The 25,593-nt window shown below is 44.7% G+C and overlaps 1 protein-coding gene across 3 annotated transcripts; it reads right to left on the reverse strand.

Moving 5' to 3' along the window:
• Positions 1-73: 73 nt before the first annotated feature.
• On the reverse strand, positions 74-25,335 carry LOC308468299 (ras-related GTP-binding protein A). 3 transcript variants are annotated; one of them, XM_080990432.1, is made up of 11 exons: positions 25,249-25,335; positions 24,540-24,633; positions 22,295-22,328; positions 21,192-21,291; positions 11,913-11,979; positions 10,438-10,660; positions 4,741-4,836; positions 3,542-3,664; positions 2,284-2,375; positions 562-677; positions 74-314 (listed from the first exon to the last, which is right to left on the reverse strand). In XM_080990432.1, the coding sequence occupies exons 3-11, from the start codon at positions 22,319-22,321 to the stop codon at positions 217-219; spliced, it is 942 nt and encodes a 313-aa protein (XP_080846558.1). In that variant the 5' UTR covers positions 22,322-22,328; positions 24,540-24,633; positions 25,249-25,335; the 3' UTR covers positions 74-216. The 3 variants fall into 3 exon arrangements, with proteins under 3 accessions (XP_080846558.1, XP_080846557.1, XP_080846559.1); XM_080990431.1 differs by lacking the exon at positions 25,249-25,335 and having other exon boundaries at positions 24,540-24,687; XM_080990433.1 differs by lacking the exons at positions 4,741-4,836; positions 25,249-25,335 and having other exon boundaries at positions 24,540-24,691.
• Positions 25,336-25,593: the final 258 nt, after the last annotated feature.

Raw genomic sequence — 25,593 nt, forward strand, 5'->3', positions numbered from 1 at the left:
AAGGTGATAACGCCGCGAGAACAGTTTTCATCTGGCGAAGATTTTAAGCAACAACAGAAGAGACAGACAGTGGTGCATTTATTAGACATACAGGATGTGCATTTAGTATCTCATAACATTCCAAATTTAATTGCCATTTCCAGAGTTGCAGACGGTTGCACCCTTCTCCAGCGTCGGCTGAGCCTCCCTGCGCAGAAGCAGTCGGCGCTGTGCCGCTCAGCGCATGAGGAGGCTGTGCTTGGGCCCGTCCACCCTCTCCAGCTTCTCAAAGTGCTTGCGAGCGTTGCGGATGTTGATCAGGGTGGCGGCAGAAGCTGGAAGTGAGCCGGGAGAGGAGGGATGAGCTTCCTGGCTTCCCCATACCTGCGGAACTCCCCACCCCTGGATTCCCCCAACATTGGACCATTCAAAGGAGCACTTTCCAAATTTTCCCATAACTGCGGGACTCCCCACCATTGGATTCCCCCGGCACCTGAGCGCTTTCCCACCTTTCTGATACCCATGGAACTCCTTGCCACTGGATTTGCGGAAGATTTGAACCTTTGAGCCTTTCAAACTTACGTATGGAAGGGTCAGACATGACGACCATCACGTAGGTGTTGGAGGTGAAGATGTCGATGAAGGCGGCGAAATTCGAATTGCGCACCTCCATGCTCTGGAAGGAGGCGGCCAGTTTGCTGGTGGTGGGGGAGGACATTTATGAGCACAGCTCAAACATTCCAGACTTCAGATTTGCAGTTTTTGATTTTACAAATTGATATTTATATGGATTTTAATGTCATAAATTCAGTATTAATAGTAGATTATAGTTACATCAAATTTATAAATATTATAAATTCAATATGAGTATTAAATCTGCATTAAATTTAAAAATATATTAAAATTTTATTGAATTGAAAAAGATTATAAAATAAACATATATTAAAACTATTAAATTTTATAAATTTTATTATAAAATATATAAAAATGTTATGTTATATTAAATCTACATTAGATTTATCCATAGAGTAAATTAAATATAAATATATTAAATCTGTATTAAAATTATAAATACATTCATATCTCAGGTTAAAGACGCTTCAGGTTGAGCATTTTCAGGTTGCGTCCCATGGCATCCCGGAAGTAACAGAAAGGGTTACTTCCAGGTTTCGCCACTCACGCATGTATAGATGCTCAAAATGACGTCACGCGCATGCGCAGAAGCGGCGAATCACGACCCACGCACACACAGACACGGGTTGCTTTCTGCTCAGGGCTCCAGAACGGATCCCGTTCGCAACCAGAGGTGCCACTGTATTGTAATTTAAATATAAATATTTGATTTATATCAAATTTATAAATATTATCAAATAAATATATTAAATCTGTATCAAATTTATAAATAGTATAAATTAAATATAACTTTATTAGATTTCTATCATATTTATAAATTATACTATAAAATAAATAAAAATATATTAAACCTGCCTTACATTTATAAATAGAATAAATTAAATATAAATATTATATTGAGTCTGTCTTAAATTTATAAATAGTGCAAATTAAATATATATCAAATTTATCAATATTATGAAATAAATATAAATATTAAATCAGTTTTAAATTTATAAATAGTGCAAATTAAGCATGAATATTATATCACATTTAAGCTACATTTGTAAATATAAATTGAATTATAAAACAAAGATAAATATTATATTAAATCTGTACTAAATTTATAAATAGAATAAACCAAATTCAAATACTACATTAAATCTGTATTAAACTTAGAAATATTATCAATTAATTGCCAATCTTCTGAACTGTATTTGGGAAACAGTTTAAATTGACATTTTAGACTTGTCAGTTAATCGACTTCCCTCCCTCCAGCCTCATGGTTACTGTATTTCCTTTCTACGTAATAGCATTTGTAATTTTTCCTACTTATCTTTCATCATTTCAATTGTCACATTTTAAAATAAATATAAGAAGGTATGAATCATAAAAAAATAAAAAATTACATTTTAGACTTGTCAATTAATCGACAACATTATCACCTCATTTTATTTTATTTTATTTTATAATTAAATAATCAACTAAATTAAAACTTGCATTTGAAGAATTTTAAATTTGAGGATTATAATTTTAGGATTGAAATTATAAATTATATTTGATGTTATCAATTAAGCTTATACATGATTATAATAATGAGACAGACCTAATTTCCATGTCAGGGCTGCCAAGCTATTTTCCAGAATTCTACCCCTACCCCGAAACGGCCATCTAAAGTAACATGTTTCTCACCTGCAGCTCAGTTTGAATTGTTTGATGATATTGCTGATTTTCTCAAATCGGTGGATGTCTCGCTGCTCTTTGCACTGATAGTGGGAAATCACCTGTAGGGAGGGGAAAACCATAATAAATTTCTTTTATTTCTACAGAAAGCATTGCCCAATTCCTTTCCCAGAATGCTTTGCTGGAGAGGCAAACAAAAGAAAATCTTTTTTTTACAGAAAGGTTCAGACTTGCTGGCATCTTCTGAATATCAACGAGCAAAGGAAGGTTTTCTTTTCGGAATGATACATTTTTAGAGCAGGGTGAATTTGATTTGAATCAAATCAATTTAAATTACGGTTTAGATCACTTGTCAGTTAAGGATTTCCTCCAACTGTCGATATTAAGAGGAGGCCAGCAAAGGATTTAAATCAAGTCTTACTTTATTGGAAGGAGAAAAACAGTCATTTCCTTAATAGAATTTAAACCATTTATTTAACTATTTGTTATTATTAATAATAATAACAAATAATGATAATAATGATGATGATGATGATGATAATAATAATAATACTATCACGAATCCAGATCCCCAGCTTCTATCCCTATCTCTAAACCTTATCCCTAACCCTAATAATAATAAATAATAATAATAATAATAACAACCCTATCACTAATCCCTATTCCTGTCCCCAACCCTAATAATAATAATAATTTATTCTTTATACCCCGCCCATCTGACTGGGTTTCCCCAGCCACTCTAGGCGGCGGTAGCAGCAGTGAAACGTGAGTGATCGTAGTTCATTAAAAGGTTGGTTTTATTCCAAAAAGTTTACAGATTGCTGAGAGCTCCCTTCCTGGGAGTCAGTCTCCACTTTAAGATGATGACTCGACTGAGTGCGAAGTGTCGCATTTCCTTCGACGAAAGCAACGTGGGAGGAACCTTCTCTTAGCATATTGTGACATAGTTTGCCGCCTATCCTGTACTCCCTTTTCTACGCTCGGGAATACTCAAAGGCTGAGCTGCCATCTCTGAAAGGCTATCTGCAGATTCCTCTAGCCTGGGAGATGACCCTTCTCCTACTTCCTGGGAATGAGTTTCCACAGCCACCTCTCTTATCTGCATTTGGCTCTCTGCCCGGGCTGGCAGCTGCTCAGGAAGACTATCTGTAGCCCTGACAGCGGCTCCCAACATAATAATAATAATAATAATAATAACCTTATCCCTAATCCCTATTCCTAACCCTAATAACATCATCATCATCAACAACAACAACAATAATCTTACCAGGAAAGTCGCCCGCTCAAAAAGAAGGACCTCGTCAGCTTCAATGATCTGCGCAAAATTCCTCAGGTTGGTCTCCAGTTGCTGAACGTTGGGGATAAGCTGGTAGACTATACTCGACCACGCCTGCCCCGCGAAAAATTGAATGAAATCAAATTAATTTGTGTTATTAAATCAAATTAAGGAATGAAATCAAACAAATTTGTGCTATTAAATGAAACTCAGTTGAACGAAATTGAATGAATTGGTGTTATGAAATTAAACTAAACCGAATTCACTTGAATTAAGGTAGTTTTTTTCCTTTGCAAAAACGAGTCGCACGTTGGCAAGTCATATGGAGTCCATTCCAGAAGTCCGCCCAGAAACTAAAGCACGGTTTCCAATTGGCAGCAGGGAGCTCCTGATAAAATCCCTTTTTACAGAAAGTTTCAACCTTGCTTGCATTTTCTTAATAGTGACAATCGCAGGAAGGAATAATAATAATAATAATAATAATAATAATAATAATATTGATGATGAATCCATTTTTTACAGAAAGGCTCAACCTTGCTAGCATCCCGTACCAAAGGCCCGAGTTTGAGGGGGTACGAGGTACAACTATATGGGCAAAAAAAGAAAGAAAATAAAAGATTTCGGGCGCTCCTTGTAGAGCGTTTCATCCCAGATGGAGATCTGGAAGCAGGTGCATTGAATTAATTTGAATGAAATTGAATTAACTTGAATGAAATTGAATGAATTTGTACTATTAAACTGAATTAATTTGAATGAAATTGAATGAAAACAAATGAATTGGTGCTTTTAAATTGAATGAAATTGAATTAATTTGAAGGAAACCAAATCAACTTGAATCAAATGAAATCGTATGAATTGGTGCTATGAAATTAATTTGAATTTCAAAGGAATTCACTTAAATGAAATTGAATGAATTTGTGCTATGAAAGTGAATGAACTTGAATGAAACTGAATCAACTTGAATGAAATCGAATGAATTGGTGCTATGAAATTAAGTTGAATTTCAATGGAGTTTAAATCAAATCGAATGAATTTGTGCTATGAAATTTAAATGAATTTCAATGAAATTAACTTCAAGGAAATTGTGTTATTCAGTTGAATTGAAGAATTGAAAGGTCAGAGTTTGAGGGCATTGGGAACCAAGGTACAATTGTATGAGCAAAATGTATATATAAATATTTCAGTCACACCTTGTAGAGAGTTTCATCCCAGATGGAGGTCCGAAAGCAGGCGCACTCCAGCGGGCGCGAGAGCCGCTTCAAATCCTCCTCCCTCTCCTTGAAAATCTGCAGGAGACAAAATCCATCTTGGCAGCGGGTTGGACTAGATGACCCTGGTGCCGCTTCCCCATTTGAAATCCCTCGCCTATAAAACTTGATTTAAATCTATTTACAGAAAGGTTCAGCCTCTCAAGAGGGAGAATACTTTTCAGAATCATAAAATAATAATAATGTTATTCTTTATACACGGCCCATCTGGGTGGCTCCCAACAGAATGATGATAATCATGATCATGATCATATTTTGCCCCTTGCAGTCGACGTGGAGCACTCGTCCGTCTGCTTCCTGGGCAACCTGGTCCTCAACCTCTAGGAATGTGACGGATAAGTACCTCGCCAAGTTAAAAGGAACCCCTGGCGGTCACCAAGTCTGCCCACCACCAGGCAGGACTCTCTCCTCAAGTAGCCTGGACAGATGGCCGCCCAGCCTCTGCTTGAAATCTAAGCGATGGATGGAAATCGCAATTTAAACCCCTCGCCCGTCCAACTGGGTTTAAATCCCTTCTTTACAGTACAGCTCAGCCATGCTGGCATCCTCTTCATCTTGATTTTTCTCATTGAAATCCCGATTCAAATCCAGATTTAAATCAGTCAGACTCAGGCTTTGCTGGCCTGCTCTTAATTTGGACAATCAGAGGGAGGTTTCCTTTTTGGAATAATAAAATCCCTTTTTTACAGAAAGGTTCAGCCTTGCTGACACCCTCTCAATAAGGCCAATCGGAATTCCTTTCCAGAACCCTAAAATCCTCGCTGGCAACCCTCCTAAGACCGAAAACCTGAGTCTCCAACCCCTATCCCTATCCCTGTAATTCCCTGCTCATCTGGCTGGGTGTCGGGCGGCTCCCAACATAATACAGTGGTACCTCGGGTTACATACGCTTCAGGTTACAGACTCCGCTAACCCAGAAATAGTACCTCGGGTTAAGAACTTTGCTTCAGAATGAGAACAGAAATCGCGAGGCGGCGGCACGGCACCAGCATGAGGCCCCCATTAGCTAAAGTGGTGCTTCAGGTTAAGAACAGTTTCAGGTTAAGAATGGACCTCCAGAACGAATTAAAAAATCTACATCAGACATTCAAAAACCAACAAGCCTGTTATCCCAGCCTGGTTAGCCCCCTAAAAACTCTGATACCCCATTGTTATGTACTGAAGTTCTCACCCTGGGCCAGCAGGGGGATACTGCAGATAGTTTTCACCCAGGGCCGCATATGCAAATAAGGAATTGAAAGTGACATTCAGTGAGTGGATAGTTACAGAAAGTTGTTACTGTTGCCATGTAGTTGAACTCTGTATAAGCAGGTTGGCTGAACCCTTCAGCCCTGTTCTGTTCTGGCCTGTGAATAAACAAGAGCTGTCTGAAGAATCACTGTGTTGTCTGATACGTTCACCCACAACTTAACACTGGCGACAAGGATGGGATCAATGGATATCAGAGCACAGCCAGACACAGCCACCCTCTGAGCTGAGCTGAATCACTGAGCTGAAACATAGAGCGAAATCACTGAACAGAACCAATTCAGACTGACCGTTCTGGCTAGAGCACTGTGTTCTATCCATCGCCCTCCACGTTGGCATCAGAACCATGACTTCACTCATGCCTCTACCGCCGTTTGCCCCAGCCTCTGAATTATGAGATGCCTACCTCGCTCAGTTTGACTGCTACCTCCAAGCCAACGAGCTGACGGAAGTATCACAGGAGCGTAAGCAGGGCCTATTCCTCAGCCTCTGTGGGCCTGAGGTGTTTGAGACGGAGCGAGCATTGGTTGTGCCTGTAGCAGTCCAGGCAACACCATGGGACACGATTCAAGAGAAGCTCCGCAACCACTACGTGCCAAAGCCGTCCAAGATTGCTGCCCGCCATGCGTTCTACCACCAGAACCAGGCAGAGGGGGAGTCAATTAACAACTACACCGCCGCCCTCCGACAGGCTGCAATGCACTGCGAGTTCCGATTGGGGGGGGCAACTCCCATCTCTTGCGGGGGCGCAATTAGTGCCAGCACCGTCCGTTAAGAGTTTGGGTGTAATCTTCGACACCTCCCTTTCCATGGAGGCGCAGATTGCAGCTATAACAAAGGCGGCATTTTTCCAGCTCCGCCAAGCTAAGCAGTTGGCTCCTTACCTTTCTCGCCCTGACCTAGCCACTGTGATCCACACGACGGTCACCTCCAGACTGGATTATTGTAACTCGCTCTACGTGGGCTGCCCTTGAGACTGATCCAGAAACTCCAGCGGGTGCAGAATGCTGCAGCAAGACTCCTTACGGGGTCTTCGCTGCGAGATCACATTCACCCGGTGATATACCAGCTGCACTGGCTCCGGGTGGAGTACAGGATCAGGTTTAAGGTGCTGGTTTTAACCTTTAAAGTCCTATACGGCCTAGGACCCTCGTACCTACGGGACCACCTCTCCTGGTATGTCGCACAGATAAACTTACGGTCTTCAAATAAAAACATCTTGAAGGTCCCAGGCCACAGAGAAGTTAGGCTGGCCTCAACTAGAGCCAGGGCTTTTTCGGCTGTGGCTCCGATCTGGTGGAACACTCTGTCACAAGAGACTAGGGCCCTGTAGGGCCTGCAAGACAGAGCTGTTCCACCAGGCCTTTGGCCAGGGCACAGCCTGACTCCCTCCCTTGGCAATCTTCACGGAGCTCTGGCCCAATGGTTGCCAGTGGCTTGATTTGAATTAATTTTATAATGAATGATTTTAGAGTGTTGTTTGTGTTGTACTTTTGTACTGTTTTATTGTTGTTAGCCGCCCTGAGCCCGGCTTCGGTTGGGGAGGGCGGGATATAAATAAAATTTATTATTATTATTATTATTATTATTATTTACTGAAGTTCTCACCCTGGGCCAGCAGGGGGATAATGTAGATAGTTTTCACTCAGGTCCGCATATGCAAATAAGGAATTGAAAGTGACGTTCAGTGATTGGATAGTTACAGAAAGTTGTTACTGTTGCCATGTAGTTGAGCTCTATATAAGCAGGTTGGCTGAACCCTTCAATTCAGTTCTGTTCTGGCCTGTGAATAAACAAGAGCTGTCTGAAGAATCGCTGTGTCGTCTGATATGTTCACCCACAACTTAACACCCATAATTAAATACAATATACTCCCATAGAGATTACCTTACACTGCGTTTAAAACCAAAATAGCATTTGGATAGAAACTGTTTCTCAGGAGGCTAGTCCTAGTCTTTATAACCCTGTGTGCGCACTAGCCTGCACTATCTCTGCAGTTTCCTATGGCACCTGGAAGCATAGATTTGATCCAAGGTGGGAAGAGTGCACCCAGTTCTTCCCTGCAGTCTTTACAACCCTGGACAGCTCCCCCCCCCCGACCGTGCAGCTCCCAAACCGCACACACAGACCGTAAGTTAATACACTCTCATTAGTACAATGGTAAAATGCCATCAACAGGTCCTTTGAAAGATTATTTTTCCAGAGGATTCTCAGAAAATATAACCTCTGCTGTGCTCAACTCCATTCCCAGAAATCAAAACACCAAGACCTGTTCCACACACTTCCCCTTAATAATAAATCGCTGAATATTCAATTTACATTTCCTAAAGTCCACAATAATCTCTTTTGTTTTCTTTAAGTTAAGGAGTAAGTTGTTTTTCCTGCACCACGCCCCCAACTGCTCAACTTCCTTCCTATAGGCCGCCTCCCCCTCTCCAGCCGTGATTAAACCAACTACCGTTGTATCATCTGCAAACTTAATGATCTTATTACTGGGATTTTGGGGGGCCCAGTCAGCTGCATAGAGTGTATATAAAAGCGGGCTCAACCACGCACCCCTGCAGCGTTCCCGTATTCATGATGAAATCCGCAGAGACGTGGGAACCCATCCTGATCCATTGGGAACAGTTTGACAGAAAATCTAATACAGTGGTTAAGAACTTAATTCGTTCCGGAGGTCCATTCTTAACCTGAAACTGTTCTTAACCGGAGGTACCACTTTAGCTAATGGGGACTCCTGCTGCCGCTGCACCTCCGCCTTGCGATTTCTGTTCTCATCCTGAAGCAAAGTTCTTCAGGTACTATTTCTGGGTTAGCGGAGTCTGTAACCTGAAGCGTCTGTAACCTGAAGCGTCTGTAACCTGAAGCGTCTGTAATCTGAAGCGTTTGTAACCCAAGGTACCACTGTATCCACCTGCACAAACACGGTGAAAGTCCCAGGTCTAATAGTTTGGGCAGCAATCTATGCGGAAGAATAGTATTAAACGCAGAACTAAAGTCTACAAATAACAATCTCGCCCTTGCTTCTCCAAATGAGTCAGAACAGCATGTAAAACTATTTGCCACAGCATCCTCTGCGGATCCCTTTGCCTTGTACGCAAACTGGTAAGGGTCAAGTCCCACTGGCAAACAAGATATGATGCAGTTCCTCAACAGACTTTCGAAACATTTCATTATAATGGGTGTCAACACCACAGGGCGAAAATCATTCAGACTATCTTTGGTTTTTTTGGCAAGGGTATAATGGTAGCGGATTTCAGACAGGGTGGAACGGTGGCTTGGGCCAGAGACTGGTTAAAAATCTTCAAAAAGATTCCTGCCAGTTGGTCGGAACAATCTCTTAGCACCCTGCCAGCCACTCCATCCGGGCCCATAGCCTTCTTTGTGTTTACCTCCTTTAATATTCGCCTCACTTCTCCCTCTTCTACCCTGGCAGCATTTCTTAATATGGCACTCTTAATATGGCCAATCAGAGGCAGCTTTCCTCTCCAGAACTGTAAAATCCTTCCTTTATGCGGACGTTCAGGAAGGATTTCACGGTTCCGAAAAGGAAACCTGCCTCTGATTGGCCATATTGAGAGGGTACCAGCGAGGCTGGACATTTGTGTCAAAATAAAAAGGGTTTAAATCAAGTCTTACTGACTAGTGATTTAAATAGTGATTTCAATCGATTCAACTGAAATCAAATCCATCCTCAATAATAATGATGATGATTTATTTATACACCGCCCATCTGGTTGGGTTTCCCCAGCCACTCTTTGTGGCTGCCTCCCAACAGCATAACAGTAATAATAATAATAATAATAATAACCCTATCCCTAAGTCCAGCCTCACTGGCACCCTCTTAATACGGCCAGAGACAGCTTTCCTTTCTTTAAGCAGAGGTTCAGCCTTGCTGGCAACCCTCCTAAAACTGATACCCCTAAACCCTATCTCTATCCGTAGCCCTAATAATAATAACCTGCCCATCCAGCTGGCTTTCCCCAGGCACTCTGGGCAGCTCCCGACAGAAGAAGAAGAAGAAGAAGAAGAAGAAGAAGAAGAAGAAGAGGAGGAGGAGGAGGAGGAAGAGGAAGAACCCTATCCCTAACACCAAGTCCTATCCCTATCTCTATCCCTATTTCTAATAATAATAATAATTTATTTTTTATACCCCAGCCACTCTGGGCGGCTCCCAAAATAAAATAAAATAATAATAATAATAATAATAATAATAACCCTATCCCTCATCCCAGCTTCGCTGACACCCTCTCAATACGGCAAATTGGAGGCAGGTTTCGTTTCCTTTACAGAGGTTCAGCCTCGCTGGCAACCCCCATGACACTGGAAACCTTCGGTAGAATTAAAGCCAGGGGTCCCCTTTTCGCTCACCAGCTCGCGCTGATCCTCCTGGACCAAGTCCATCTTGTGGACCAGGCAGAAGACTTTGGCATCAGGCGAGTTCTGCAAGATGGCCTCCAGGCAGGACTGGTAGTAGTGCATGTCCTTCTCAAGCTCCCGACTCTCGACGTCAAAGACGTAAATCAGAACCTCGACGTTGCGGAAGATGTTGTCCCTCTGGCTGGTGAAGTAGTTCTCCATGAAGGTGTCCTGGCTGAGAAAACCGGGGGATTTAAATTATTTTATCCCAGTTAAAAAAGCAGTTTCAAATTTCAATTCTATGCCAATTCAAAACAGGTTTGACCAGTCTCAGTCAGGGAGGGCAGGATACAAATAAAAGTTTATTATTATTATTATCATCAATTTTCCAGGCTGGGCAACCAATTCAGGCCATTTCATGCCATTTCAGAGGGGGCTAGCAAGGCGGAACCTTTCTGAAAAAAGGCATTTTTTTTATTTCAAAAAGTATTGTCCCTATTCAGAGGTTGCCAGCAAGGCTGAAGATTTTGATTGGATTTAAATGTTACGGAGCAGGGATTTAAATGGTGGATTTAAATGAAATCCACCCAGCATATCAGTGTAAAAACCACTCTGTGAATTGAGGATTCTATAAAGGAAACGTTTCTCCGCTTGTCGATATTCAGAGGATGCCAGCAAGACTGAGTCTTCCTGCTAAAAAAGGCATCTTATTCTTCCAAAAAGGAAACCTCCCTCTGCTTGTCCATATTAAGAGGAGGCCAGCAAGGTTGAACCTCTCTGTAAAAAAAGGGATTTTATTACAGTGGTACCTCGAGTTAAGTACTTAATTCGTTCTGGAGGTCTGTTCTTAACCTGAAACTGTTCTTAACTTTAGCTAATGGGGCCTCCTGCCGCCGCCGTGCTGCTGGTGCACGATTGCTGTTCTCATCCTGAAGCAAACTTCTTAACCAGAGGTACTATTTCTGGGTGAATGGAGTCTGTAACCTGAAGCGTATGTAACCTGAAGTGTATGTAACCTGAGGTACCACTGTATTCCAAAAAGGAAACCTTCCTACGGTTGTCCATATTAAGAGGATGCCAGCAAGGTTGAACCTTTCTGTAAAAAAGGATTTAATTCCTTGCTGACTACTGATCTAAATCATGATTTATATCAATTTGATTTAAATCATCATTATTATTAGCAGTATTTTATTTATACCCCGCCCATCCAGCTGAAGGCAGCCATGTTTAGGGAAGTCTGGCTGATTTAAATCTGGAATCGAATGGGGATTGAAATGAGAAAAATCAGGATGAGAAGGATGCCAGCAAAATCTGAGCTGTCCGGGCGAGGGGTTTAAATTGTGATTTCCATTGTCTGGATTTCAAGCGGAGGGCAGGCGGCCGTCTGTCCAGGATGTTTGAGGCAAGAGTCCCGCCTGACGGCGGGTCAGACTGGATGACCGCCAGGGGTCCCTTTTAACATGGCAAGGGGGGCAAGAGGTACTTACCCGCCGCAATCCCAGAGGTTGAGGACCAGGTTGCCCAGGAAGCGGACATGCGAGTGCTCCACGTCAACTGCAAGGGGCAAAATGAGATTATTATTATTATAATTATTCTGTTGGGAGCCGCCCAGATGGGCAGTGTATACAGAATAACGTTATTATTATTAGTAGTAGTAGTACAACAAAGCCAGTGGACCTGATGGGATACCTGCCGAAATCTTAAAAGTGGGTGGAACTGAACTTACACAACAACTTCACAAGCTCATCAAAAAAATCTGGGAAAGAGAAGAAATCACAGCAGACTTTAGGGATGCCAAAATTATCAATCTCTTTTAAAAAAGGTAACGGAACTGATTGTGGAAACTATCGAGGCATGTCTCTATTAGCTGCGGCCAGCAAAATTCTTGCAAGGATCTTAGCAAACTGTCTCGTAACAATATCCAAGGTGACCCTTCCTGAATCCCAAAACTGTTTTCGGCCTTCTAGGGAGACAGTGGACATGATTTTCACCGCTCGACAGCTTCAAGAAAATTGTAGAGAGCAAAACCAACCCCTGTATATAGCGTTTATTGACCTGACTAAAGCCTTCAACGATGTAAATCATAATGCCCTGTGGACTGTCATTCTGAAAATTGGCTGCCCTCCATGATTGGCTGCCCTCCTTCATTCGACTCCTCTATGATTACCATATTTTTCGCTCCATAAGATGCATTTTTTCCTCTTAAAAACTAAAGGGAAAGGTCTGTGTGTCTTATGCAGTGTGTGGTCCCTGAAGCTAAACTGCCAGAATGCGGCACACTCCTGAGCTGCTCTTTGGGACTGGCTGGTGAAACCCCGGGTGCCGGCAGATCAACCGGGGCTTCACCGGGGCTTCCCCCGCCAGCCCCGACAAGCTCTGGGAGCAGCGGTAAGGCTGCGTGCAGCCTGTCCGCTGCTCCCTGAGCTGCTCTTTGTGGCTGAGGGGGGGACGGGACCCGAGCTTCCCCCTCCAGCCCTGAGCAGCTCTGGGGTAGCCCGCGAAGCCTCCGCAGGGCAGCAGGATGAAGGCTCCCCGCTGCCCTGAGGAGGCTTCGCGGGCTACCCCAGAAATCAGAACAGCTAGAGGGAGCGCTGCGCAGTGCTCCCTCTAGCTGTTTTAGCTTCTGCCTTGGCGGCGCAAAGCCCCCGCAGGGCAGCGGGGAGCCTTCATCCCACTGCCCTGCGGAGGCTTCCCGCGGCTATCCCTGGCTTCTACGGGAGGTGGGGGAAGGGACAGAGCACACGGTCCCTTCCCCCCACCTCCCAGAAAAGCCCCCAAGAGCCATGCTCCCTTTAAAGAGTGCACGGCTCTTGCGGGAGGCGGGGAGAAAGCCAGTAGGCTTGCTTTCGCTGAAGCCAAGAGGGCAAGAGGGAATGGTGTGCACCGATTCCGCTTGCTCTCCTGGCTTCAGGGATAGCCCCGCAAAGCCTCCTGAGCGAAGAGGGAGGAGTGCTCCCTCTTCGCTCAGGAGGCTTTGCGTTGCTTTCTTATTTCTTGTTTTCCTCCCCTAAAAACTAATTGCGTCTTATGGTCGAGTGCATCTAATAGAGCGAAAAATACGGTATATGACAGCAACAATCACAAATAACAATGCCTCTCAAAGTGAACCATTCACAGTGGGATCAGGTATTAAACAGGGTTGCGTTATTGCCCCAACTCTATTCATTATTTTCATTGCCATGATCCTACACTTTGTTTAAGGGAAACTCCCCACCGGAGTAGAAATAATATATCGAACAGATGGAAAGCTCTTCAATCTGAGCAGGCTGAAAGCAAAAAGTAAGGTTACCATAACTTCCATCATAGAGCTTCAATATGCTGGTGACAATGTAGTATGTGCACACTCAGAGGATGACCTCCAAACCATCCTAAATACCTTTGCAGAAGCTTACAAAAAGCTTGGCCTGTCACTCAATATCCAAAAAACCAAAGTGCTGCACCAACAAGTACAAAATAACCCCTCTGCAGCGCCACAAATCCAACTCAGTGGTGTAACGTTGGAAAATGTCAATCACTTCTCCTACCTAGAGAGTTATCTTTCTGCAAGGGCTGACATTGATTCCAAAATTCAGAATCACCTGAGCTCTGCGAGTGCGGCTTTCTCCCAAATGAAGTGCCAAGTGTTTGAGGACCGGGACATTGGCAGGGAAACCAAAATGCTTGTTTACAAAGCTATTGTACTACCAACCTTACTATATGCTTGTGAAACATGGACCACTTATAAATGCCACCTCCAGCTTCTCAAAAGATTCCATCAACAGTATATCCAAAAAAATTTACACATCACTTGGGAAGACAGGCAAACTAATATCAGTGTACTGGAATGTCAGGGAACTGCCATCGGAAGGAAGGGAAGTGAAAGGGCTCACACAGGTTGGGAGAGACTCAGCAGCTGAAGAGGGAACCAGTAGGGGGAGAGGAGCTGAGCTGAGGGAAAGGGAGCTGGAGGGATGGCTCAGAGACACTTCCAGCGAAAACAGTGGGGAGGTTTCAGGACCTCCTGTAGGGACACCCACTCCTCGCCGGAAACTGTCACGCAGAGAGTCCAGAAGACGTGTTTCCGTTAAGGAGCTTTTATGTTGGAAGCGATTCCGAAAGCAACCACTGTCGGAATCTGCCAGCGACTGACGGAGCCATGTTTAAGGGGCTCCGTTACAGACAGAGGTTTGCAAACTTGACCAAACTCTGAGGGACTAGGATTTTACACACAAGCAGCTCATCGTCCCATCACAGCATTCCGACAGTCTCCGTGAGCAGCTTGTGCAGGAGAAGGCATCATGAGCAACCCAGCCGGAACCGGAGAAGCAGGAGCTGGAGCGGGTCCAAGCCTGGAAGAAAGGTACCGGGTGTTGGAGGTCCAGCTAGCGCTGCAGACGGCGAGGCTTGAGGAGAGGAGGGCTCAGGATGCAGACAAAAAGGGGAAAGACACCCAGCTCGTCAGAAAGGTACCAGGATTGGTGCAGAAGTTTGGGGGGGAGCCCAAAGACTATCATGGCTTTCGGACAGAGATGCAATATGCCCTCAATCTGCAGTTTGATGAATTCCCTGACGAGGAATCACGAGTGGCTTTCGTGATTGGGCATCTTGAAAAGGGGGCGAGAGACTGGGTTAGACCCCTGATGGCAGCGAATAGTGACGTCCTAAAGGACACGATGAAGTTCTTTCGCGCCATGGATCTGATGTTTTCCAGCGATATTGAACAGGGAGTGGTCCGCAGACAGTTAATGGCTTGCAAACAGGGGAGCCGATCTGTCCGTGAGTACTGGACTGAGTTCACCATGTTGATCCATAAATTGGGGTGGGATCTATCGGCGGAACCCATTCAAATGCTCTTTGAAGAAGGGCTTTCTTCGGCTGTGAAAGACGAACTTTCCCGGGCGCCCAGGGCGGAGTCTATGGACCAGCTGACCAAATCAGCGCTGACCATAGGAGCGCGCCAGGAGGCGAGAGCATTGGAGAGGCGGGAAGGGAAGGGGGAACGTTGGAAGGAGTTCCGCATTCCAGACATTCCAGAGCCAACTTTCCCGCCGGCAGAGCCGATGGAAATCGGAACAGCGCGCGCGCGCGCAGTTTCAAAGCCCAGTGAGGGGGGAAAGAAGGAGGGAAAAGGCGCCCGGAAATGCTATCTCTGCCAACAGCCAGGTCACTTTGCCAGAGTCTGCCCCCAGAGGAAGGAATGGCAAGGGATGGTAGGAGCTGTGGAGGGAAGAGAGGAAGAAATACCGAAGCAAGTAAAAGCCAACGCCTGGCTGCCACCGTCGGGGCACAGCAGCCAGGCCAAAGAGCAGTGAAAGTGCCCACGCCAGAACCTCCTAAACCCGCCCTAGTGATAGAAGTGGCGCTAGAGCTGCCAAACGGACACCCTCTAAAGATAAAGGCGCTGTTGGACTCAGGCAGCTCCTGCAATTTCATGAGCAAAGAGTTTGCAGCTGAACACCAGATACAGACGATCCCTTTAAGCAACCCCCTGCAGGTGACCACGATCGATGGCAGGGAGCTGTTGGAAGGAGAAGTCAGCTTGCAGACCGTCCCAATGATAATGAAGGTGGCAAGGCACACTGAACTGATAGCGTTTAATGTGGCCACCTTGGGAGGAGCTCCCATTATATTGGGGATGAGCTGGCTAGCGTTACATGATCCGCTGGTGGGCTGGCATCAGAGAGTGGTTTCTTTTGGTTCAGCACATTGCTTAGAACACTGCAAAGAGGGAAAGGGTTTGGCAGGGGCCCAAGCCACCCTAGCAGGGACTGAAGTAACGGAGAACGTGAAGGTACCACGACAATACGCAGATCTCCGCGACGTCTTCAGCGAAAGGGAAGCTGACCAACTACCCCCGCATAGACCCTTTGACTGTCAAATCAATTTACTCCCTGGGGCACAGCTCCCTGTAGGCAAGCTGTACGCCATGTCAGACAGAGAGATGCAGGAGCTAAGAGAGTTCATTGACAAGAACCTGAAGAGAGGGTTCATCAGAGAGTCCAGGGCGGTGGGGGGCAGCCCAGTGTTTTTTGTGGATAAAAAAAAACACGAACAAGCCGAGGCTTGTGTGTGACTTCAGGGCCTTAAATGCAGTGTCAGAACCAGTGGCTTTCCCTATGCCCAGGATTGACGACATTTTGACAAGGGTCAGGAAGGGAAAGATTTTTACTAAACTGGACCTAAGGGGGGCGTACAACCTGATACGAATAAGGAAGGGGGATGAATGGAAAACCACCATGTTCACCCCTTTGGGGGCATTTGAATATTTAGTTATGCCCTTCGGCCTACAAGGAGGCTCCGCGTGCTTTCAATCGTTTATGAACCACGTCCTGGGGCCTTTGCTTTACAAGAATTGTGTGGCCTTCTTAGACGACGTGTTGGTGTATTCTGAGAATGAGGAGCAGCATGTGAGAGACGTCAGAGAAGTGTTGAGCAGGCTGCAAGCCAACCAGCTGTGGGTGAAACTGGAGAAGTGTCAGTTTCATACCAAGGAGGTGGAATTCCTGGGGTATCGCCTGTCAGACAAGGGATTGGCCATGGATCCCGGCAAGGTCCAGGCGGTGCTGGAATGGAAAACACCCAAAACAAGGAAGGATGTGCAGAGGTTCCTAGGATTTGGGAACTTCTATCGTAAGTTCATCCGAAACTTTGCCCACCTGACGGCGCCCATTACGGACTGTCTCAGCAGTAAGAAGAAGTTCGTTTGGACTGAGGAGGCGGAGCGAGCATTTGAGGAACTAAAAAGGGCCTTCGCCTCGGAACAACAACTCCTGCATGTGGATTTACAAAAACCGATGAGAGTGGAAACTGACGCATCAGACAGAGCGATTGGGGCGGTGCTTCTGCAGCCAGGGAAGGAGGAGTCAGAGTGGAGACCGTGTGCCTTTTTTTCGCGAAAGCTGAACAAATCCGAGAGGAACTACACGGTGTATGACCGAGAACTACTAGCCATTCATGAGGCGTTCCGGAGATGGAGGCACCTGCTAATTGGCGCACAACATAAGGTGCAAGTGTGCACTGACCACAAGAACCTAGAGTATTGGAGGACGGCACGAGTGCTCAACCAACGGCAAGTGAGATGGGCCCAGGAGTTCTCCAAATTTAACTTTGAGATTTGTTACGTGCCAGGCCCAGAGAACATTAGGGCGGACGCTCTCTCACGCAAACCTGAATATTTGGAGGGGGAGGGAGCACCCGAAGAGAGACATGTCATTCCAGAGGACCGCTGGGTGTGTGGGGCGGCATTGGTGGGACAAAGAGAACTGGTAGAGGAAACAGAGAATGATGAATACGCCCAGAATAAGCTCAGAGGTCTTAGGGGTGAGGGAGAGGAACCAGGGGGTTTCGAGGAAAGAAATGGAGCTTTGTATTACAAAGGGGCACTGTATATCCCTGAAGGAGACTTAAGGGGGAGGGTACTCAAGCAGTTGCACGACAGCCCCACGGCGGGGCATTTTGGACAACACAAAACCATGTGGTTGGTCACCAGGGAATTTTGGTGGCCTAAGGTGAGGGAAGATGTACGGGAGTATGTAAGAGGGTGTGAGCAATGCCAGCGAGCCAAAGGGGAGAGGCGGGCACCGGCGGGGCTATTAGAACCCTTACCAACCCCAGAACGACCTTGGGAGGCAGTGTCGATAGATTTTATGACTGATCTGCCGAAGTCCAAGGGGAAAACAGCCATCATGGTGGTGGTAGACCTACTAACAAAGATGTGCCACTTTGTAGCCTGCTCGCATGCAGTCACGGCGGAAGAGACAGCGAAGTTATTTGTAGAACACATTTTTAGGTTGCACGGGGTGCCATTGAGGGTGGTCTCAGACCGAGGAAAACAATTTACTTCCAGGTTCTGGAGGAAGCTCATGAGCTTACTGCAGGTGGAGGTCAACTTTTCGACTGCCCGGCACCCTGAAACCAACGGGCAGGCGGAAAGAGCAAACGGGGTCCTCCAGCAATACCTGAGGTGTTATGTCAATGACAGAGAGAATGACTGGGTAGAAAAGTTGGCGCTGGCGGAATTTGCCTACAACAATGCCGAGAATGTGTCCACAGGGATGAGCCCCTTCTTGGCTAATTATGGGTGTCATCCCAGGGCTTTCCCAGGGGGAGAAGGGGAGAGATGGGGTGTCCCGGCAGCCGAGCATTTTGTAGAAGAAATGGAAGCAATCCATCGTCAGCTCCAACTCAACTTAGAAAGGGCGAAGGAAGAATACAAGAGGCAGGCAGACAAGAACCGAAGGGAAGGTGAAACCATAAGGGTGGGAGATAGGGTGTGGCTGTCAACCCAAGGGTTGCCGTTCAAAGGAGGTTGTAAGAAATTAAGACCCAGGAGATTGGGTCCCTTTGAGGTCATTCAACAGGTCAACCCAGTGGCTTTCAGGCTCCGGTTACCCAACCACATGAAACTGCACCCAGTATTTCACAGGTCGTTACTGTCACCGTATGAGGGGGGACGAGAAGGGATGGCCACTCGGGGACCGGTCATAGAAGAAAGGGAATGCAGCAGCCATGTGGCAGAAATCCTCGACGCCAGGTGGAAGGGGGATCAGGTGGAGTATTTGGTAGCGTGGGAAGGAGAACCGGAGTCAGAAAACACTTGGGTAATGGCAGAAGATATCAATGACGAGGTATTGATAGAAACGTTCCATCAAAGGTTCCCAAGGAAACCTCAGCCTGTGGAGAGGTTCCGGAGGGAATACTTTGGGACCACCGATGAGGAGGAGGAGTTGGAAGGATTCTCGGAATCGGAAGGGGAAGGGGAGATGGACTCTGAGGAGGAGGAGTACTTCGAGACCAGGAACCGCAACAGGTGGAGAGAAGTGTTCGGGACATCGGAAGATGAAGGAAGTTCATTCCGGGGTTTTGCCTCCTCACCGCCCGTAGAGGAGGGGGCGAGAGGGGATGAAGGGGGCCCTGGAGGGGAGGTGGATGTCAGGGAACTGCCATCGGAAGGAAGGGAAGTGAAAGGGCTCACACAGGTTGGGAGAGACTCAGCAGCTGAAGAGGGAACCAGTAGGGGGAGAGGAGCTGAGCTGAGGGAAAGGGAGCTGGAGGGATGGCTCAGAGACACTTCCAGCGAAAACAGTGGGGAGGTTTCAGGACCTCCTGTAGGGACACCCACTCCTCGCCGGAAACTGTCACGCAGAGAGTCCAGAAGACGTGTTTCCGTTAAGGAGCTTTTATGTTGGAAGCGATTCCGAAAGCAACCACTGTCGGAATCTGCCAGCGACTGACGGAGCCATGTTTAAGGGGCTCCGTTACAGACAGAGGTTTGCAAACTTGACCAAACTCTGAGGGACTAGGATTTTACACACAAGCAGCTCATCGTCCCATCACATGGAAGAAGCAAAGGTCACCAGTGTTGAAGCAATGATTCTTCAACAACTGGTCATGTTGTGGGGATGCCTGATTATCGTCTTCCAAAGCAACTACTCTATTCCGAACTTAAAAATTGAAAGCATAATGCTGGTGGTCAGCAAAAGAGGTTTAAAGACTGTCTCAAGGCAAATCTTAAAACATGTAGTATAAACACTGACAACTGAGAAACACTGGCTTGTGAGCGCTCCAGTTGGAGAACAGCCTTGACCAAAGGTGTCATGGGCTTTGAAGACACTCAAACTCAGGACGCAAGGGAGAAACGTGCTAAGAGGAAGGCATGCTTGGCAAGCCCTCACCGTGGTCAACTCTCGCCTGGAAGCCAATGTCCCCACTGTGGAAGGACGTGTAGATCCAGAATTGGCCTCCACAGTCACTTACGGACTCATTGTTAAAACCGTGTTTATGGAAGACAATCTTACTCGGCTACAAGTGATTTCCAAAGAAGAATTATTATCGTTTGCCAAAGAACAGCAGCAGAAGAAGAATGAGCTTGAAGAAGAAAAAGAAATAGAAATTGAGATAATTATTCCTACTATTCTCATTATTTTCATCCTCATTTATCAAAGAACAACAGTGCCAGAATAAGAAGGATCTTGAATGAGAATGAGCTGAAAAAGAGCAGGAGGAGGAGGAGGAGGAGGAGGAGGAAGAAGAAATTATTATTCCTATTATTATTATTATTATTATTATTATCATCATCATCTTCATTTGGCCAAGAACAGCAGCACCAGAATGAAAAGAAGAATAAGATTGAATAAGAAGAATAAACTGAAAAAGAAGATGAAGAAGAAAAAGAAGAAATTATTATTCCTATTATTGTCGTTATTTTCATCATCATTTGGCAAAGAACAGCAGCAACAAAATAAGAAGAAAATGAGCTTGAATAAGTAGAACGAGCTGAAGAAGAAGAAAATGAGATTATTATTCCTAGCATCATCATCAGGCCAAGAACAGCAGAACCAGAAGAAGAAGAAGAATGAGCTTGAATAAGAACGAACTGAAGAAGAAAATGAGATTATTATTCCTATTATTATTCCTATTATTCCTATTATTATCATCATCATCTGGCCAAGAACAGCAGCACCAGAAGAAGAATGAGCATGAATAATAAGAACGAGCTGAAAAAGCAGAAAAAGTTCATTCTTCTTTTTATTATTCTGGCACGGTTCTTTCCCTAATAATAATAAAAAAAATGAGCAAGCGACAGCAAAGGTTGCAAGGTTCTCAGCAGTAGTAGTAATAATAACAACAAGAAATTGAATTAACTTGATTGAAATCCAATGAATTTGTGCTATTAAATTAACTTGAATGAAATCAAATGAATTTGGGGGGAAATGGCAATAAAACCTTGTCCCCCCCATTTTTATTTTATTTTTTTCCCCATCTCTACCCAGCACCCTTCCTCTTACTTGTGGCGCCCAGTCGGCGGGTGTCGCGGGCGATGTAGTTGGCAAAGATGATGGACCTCATGCTGGTTTTGCCAGAGCCGCTCTTGCCCATCAGGAGAACCTGGGGCGAATAAAGAATAAATCATAAAATTATTAATAAAATTGTTGTTGTTGTTAGGGTTAGGGGTTAGAGATAGGGTTATTATTATTATTCTGTTCGGAGCCACCCTGAGTGGCTGGGAAAACCCATCTGGATAGACAGTGTATAAATAATTACATTATTTATTATTGAGGGTGGATTTGATTTCAATCAAATCAATTTAAATCACAACTTAAAAAACTCGTCAGTAAGATTTGATTTAAACCCCCTTTTACAAAAAAGCTTCAGCCTCGCCGGCATCCTATGAAATTATGGAGAGGTTTCATCACTCAGCTGCTTCTATTTGGACCCCTTTTCTGCTGTACTTGATTGGAAGGAGAAAAAGAATCATTTCCTTCATAACTCAACAATTTATTTCACTAAAACAAGAACATTATAGCATCACGATTTAAATCACGATTGAAACCACGTCAGTAAGACTTGATTTAAATCCTGTTTCAGGTTTAGGCTTGCTGGTATCCTCCTAATACTGACAACCGGAGGAAGCTTTCCTTTTTGGAATAATATATTTTCAGTGTAGTTTTCACAGTTACGGTATATCCAGGGTGAATTTGATATATCATTATCTCAAAAGTGACTGATTTGCTTCTTCTCTTAGAAATGTATAGACCAATAATTATGAAATGATGGTGAGGTTTAATAAGTCAACTACTTATATTTGGACAAGTTTTTTTGCTGTACTTGATCGGAAGGAGAAAAATAATCATTTCCTTCATTGCGATTGAAACAATTTATTTCGCCAAAACTAAAACATGATCCATGTTTGTTAGCTGATGTGCTGAAACAATTTTTTTAAATAAAAAAAACTTATGACTTGAAAAACTTTAAATGAATCCTTATTTCCTGATAAACAGCCTTTTCACTAGAAAGTAACTGAAAAGAGAAAATCTTTACAAAACGGAGGTGTTTAGGGTCCAAGGTTTAACTGTATAAGCAGCAGGCCAAGAGAAACTACAGCCCTCACCTTCTTCTTCATGGCTGCGTTTGGCATCACACGCCTGCAAGGAGAAAAAATATATATTTTATAATATAACAATACAATACAATACTAATAATATAATATGACCCCACCCATTATAACATTATTATTAACGTTATTATTATTATAGAAGTCACCTGGTGTGGAAAAGGTGAGGCAAAAGCAGCAGGCCCTCACCCAGTGTTGTAATATGATGATGAGGAGGATGATAATAATAATAATAATAATAATAATAATAATAACCCTATCCCTTAACCCTAACCCTAATAATAATAATAACAACCCAATCCCTAATCCTGTCCCTAATTCCTATTCCTATCTCTAACCCCTATCCCTAATATGGTTTTCCCAGTAGTGATGTATGGAAGTGAGAGCTGGACCATAAAGAAGGCTGATCGCCGAACAATTGATGCTTTTGAATTATGGTGCTGGAGGAGACTCTTGAGAGTCCCATGGACTGCAAGAAGAAGATGGAGGGCACAAGGAGAAGGGGACGACAGAGGACGAGATGGTTGGACAGTGTTCTTGAAGCTACGAACATGAATTTGACCAAACTGCGAGAGGCAGTGGAAGACAGGAGTGCCTGGTGTGCTCTGGTCCATGGGGTCATGAAGAGTCGGACACAACTAAACGACTAAACAACAACAACATAGGAGTACAGTATATACGATAAGTATATTAGTATATAGTACAACAGTATACCATTATATGTTATACATATTATATATAATAGTAATTATTATTACTGGGGAAGTTGGCTAGAGAGATTATGGAATACTGTAGTAGAAGTAATAATAATAATAATGGAATTTGACAAGAGTAATAATAATAATTATTAGGGAAGTTGGCTAGAGTGATAATAGTATAATTATAATTATTATGGAAGTTAGCTAGAGCGATAATATAATAATAATAATAAAAATAAATAAATAAGGGAAGTTAGCTAGAGTGATAATAGCATTAATATTATTATTATTATGGAAGTTAGCTAGAGTGATAATAGAATAATAATAATAATAAGTGAAGTTGGCTAGATTATTAGCATCATCATCATTAGTAGGGAAGTTGGCTACAGTGGTAATAGTATTATTATTATTATTATTATTATTATTATGGAAGTTGGCTAGAGTGATAATAGGCGGCAAGTTGGTTAGAGTGTGTTGCAGGAATTTATGTATAGGTGTGGGGGGTTGCCCCTCCAGCAGATATCAAGCAGATGTAGCGCACTACCAAAATCAGCACAATCGCTTTTGTGACTTTTGTGATTTGTCCCCACAAAACACTGCATCACAGTTTCTTCCTATCTATTCAAAGGGCCTTTGCTGCATGATACCAAATGTAACAATTCACTGATAAATGTATCTCTGTACTGCCTTCACTGGGAAAACTTCAGAAATTCATATAGACATGTGAGCTCAGCTACTCAGCAGCCCCTCTGCCTGAGTGGTCGATCATTCCTGGCATCCTGATACCTGAGTGCCAGACAGGTAGCCATTCCAGAAATAACAAACCCAGATGAAGACAAAAGGGTGGGATTAACTTGGCTGGGAGACAGGGAAATGTGAATATCTCTTTTGTGACACTTGATGGGTGTTTGGTGGAGGGCAAGGGGAACGATGGGGCAGGGTCCAGGATGCTCAGATTACGGCCACCAGACCTTCCCTTTCATGATGTAACTGTGATGTAACCATGATGTAGTTAGAAGGGGTGTAACAAGGGGATGAGCAGCTAATAAAAGTTTGGGGGCTCTTTTCTTCGGGGCTTCCATCTTGTTTCACCTGGTGGCAGGTGGGAGTCCTGCTGTAACAGTCTTCAATAAAGACGAAGCCTACTGGCTGCTGTTTTGCTCTGGTATTCCAGGGCTGGTGCCCTGGGAGCCCTCAGATTTCTCCGTTAACAAGTGATAATAGCATTATTATTATTATTGAAGTTGGCTAGAGTGATAATAGTATAATTATTATCTGTCAGTATTGTTATTAGGGAAGTTGGATAGAATATTATGATAATTATTACGGACGTTGGCTAGAGTTAGAATAATGATAATAATAAATAATAATAATAATTAGTAGTACTGTAGTAGTAGTATTCGGGGCCCTCCAGTCCTTCCCCAGCGCCACATTCCCCTCAGGAACCAGAGTTCCTCTGAGCTTCTCGGGAAGACGAACCCTCCCTTCTTTTTCCCTTTTCCCGACTAGGCCGCAAAAACCCCGGCCTCGCGTGATCCACTCACCCGGCGACAGACGGCCGCGCCCGGGAGAGAATCAGCGGAGGAGACGAAGCAGCTTGAGCGACCTCTCCCTCGACGTCGCTGGAGGCTCAGGTGACTTCAGTCGAACGGCAGCGTGACGAAGGGACGCAAAGGAAGGGCAGAGTCACGCGTGGCGAACGAACGTCGTAGCGTCGCGACGACACGTAAAGGAAGGGCAGGGTCAAGCGAGGCGAGCGGACGTCGCGGCATCCCGAAGCCGAGGCAGCCATGTTTAAAAAGGGCAGGGAGAAAAGGAGGTCTTTGAATGCCAAGACTGATGGACAAAGAAGGGAACCTAGGGGTCATCTAGCCCAACCACCTGCCAATCTCAGCTCCTGAATGATGGAGTGATTGACAGGGAGAAACGCCGGATTACGTGCGAAGGAAATCGCGGGAAACAACACAACCATAGATGGTAAGAGAGAAGCCACTTATTATAGTCTCCCATATGGTCTAGCGGTTAGGATTCCTGGTTTTCACCCAGGCGGCCCGGGTTCGACTCCCGGTATGGGAAATAGGTATTTTTTTATTATTATTTTCCTTATCTGAAATAAATCAATTAAAAGCTATGGAAGATGAATAACAAGTAATGAGAGCTCCTACGTTTTGACTACTCCGTTTCAGAGCCTATAAACGCAGGTCACAAATCACAGTTACGTGGTGTGAACTCGCTCGGCCTATAACGGCCTACCTAGCAGGGCTGTTGTGAAAAGGGTTCCAAGGCAGGGAAGGACCGGGAGCTCCTGAGAGGAAAAGGGGGAAGATCAATCCATCAATCACGCCCCTCCAGCAACAGCCGCCATCCCCCATCACCTCCTCCTCCTCCTCCTGCACAGAAGGCCCGCCCCTTCTCTGGCCCCGCCTCTCTAGCGCTCCCAGTACCAGCGGTTGCTCCTCCTCCTGAAAGGAAGCCCCGCCTCTTCACTGCCGCCAGCAAGTAAGCCCCGCCCTTTCTCTGCCCCCTCCCGCCTCCAGCATCAGCAGAGCGCTCTCTCGCTCTCCAATCACCTCTCCTCCTCTCTCCTCCTGTGACAAA

This window comes from Podarcis pityusensis (assembly GCF_964106645.2).
Source record: "Podarcis pityusensis genome assembly, chromosome: Z".
Lineage (NCBI taxonomy): Eukaryota > Metazoa > Chordata > Lepidosauria > Squamata > Lacertidae > Podarcis > Podarcis pityusensis.

Excerpts from the sequence above, each read along its gene's own strand:
- LOC308468299 (XM_080990432.1), bottom strand. The coding sequence starts at position 22,321 with ATGCCAAACGCAGCCATGAAGAAGAAG. Across the intron at positions 11,980-21,191 it reads CCGCCGACTGGGCGCCACAA|TTGACGTGGAGCACTCGCAT; the intron begins GTAAGAGGAAGG and ends TGCCCCTTGCAG. Across the intron at positions 4,837-10,437 it reads AGGAGGATCAGCGCGAGCTG|ATTTTCAAGGAGAGGGAGGA; the intron begins GTGAGCGAAAAG and ends TGTCTCCTGCAG.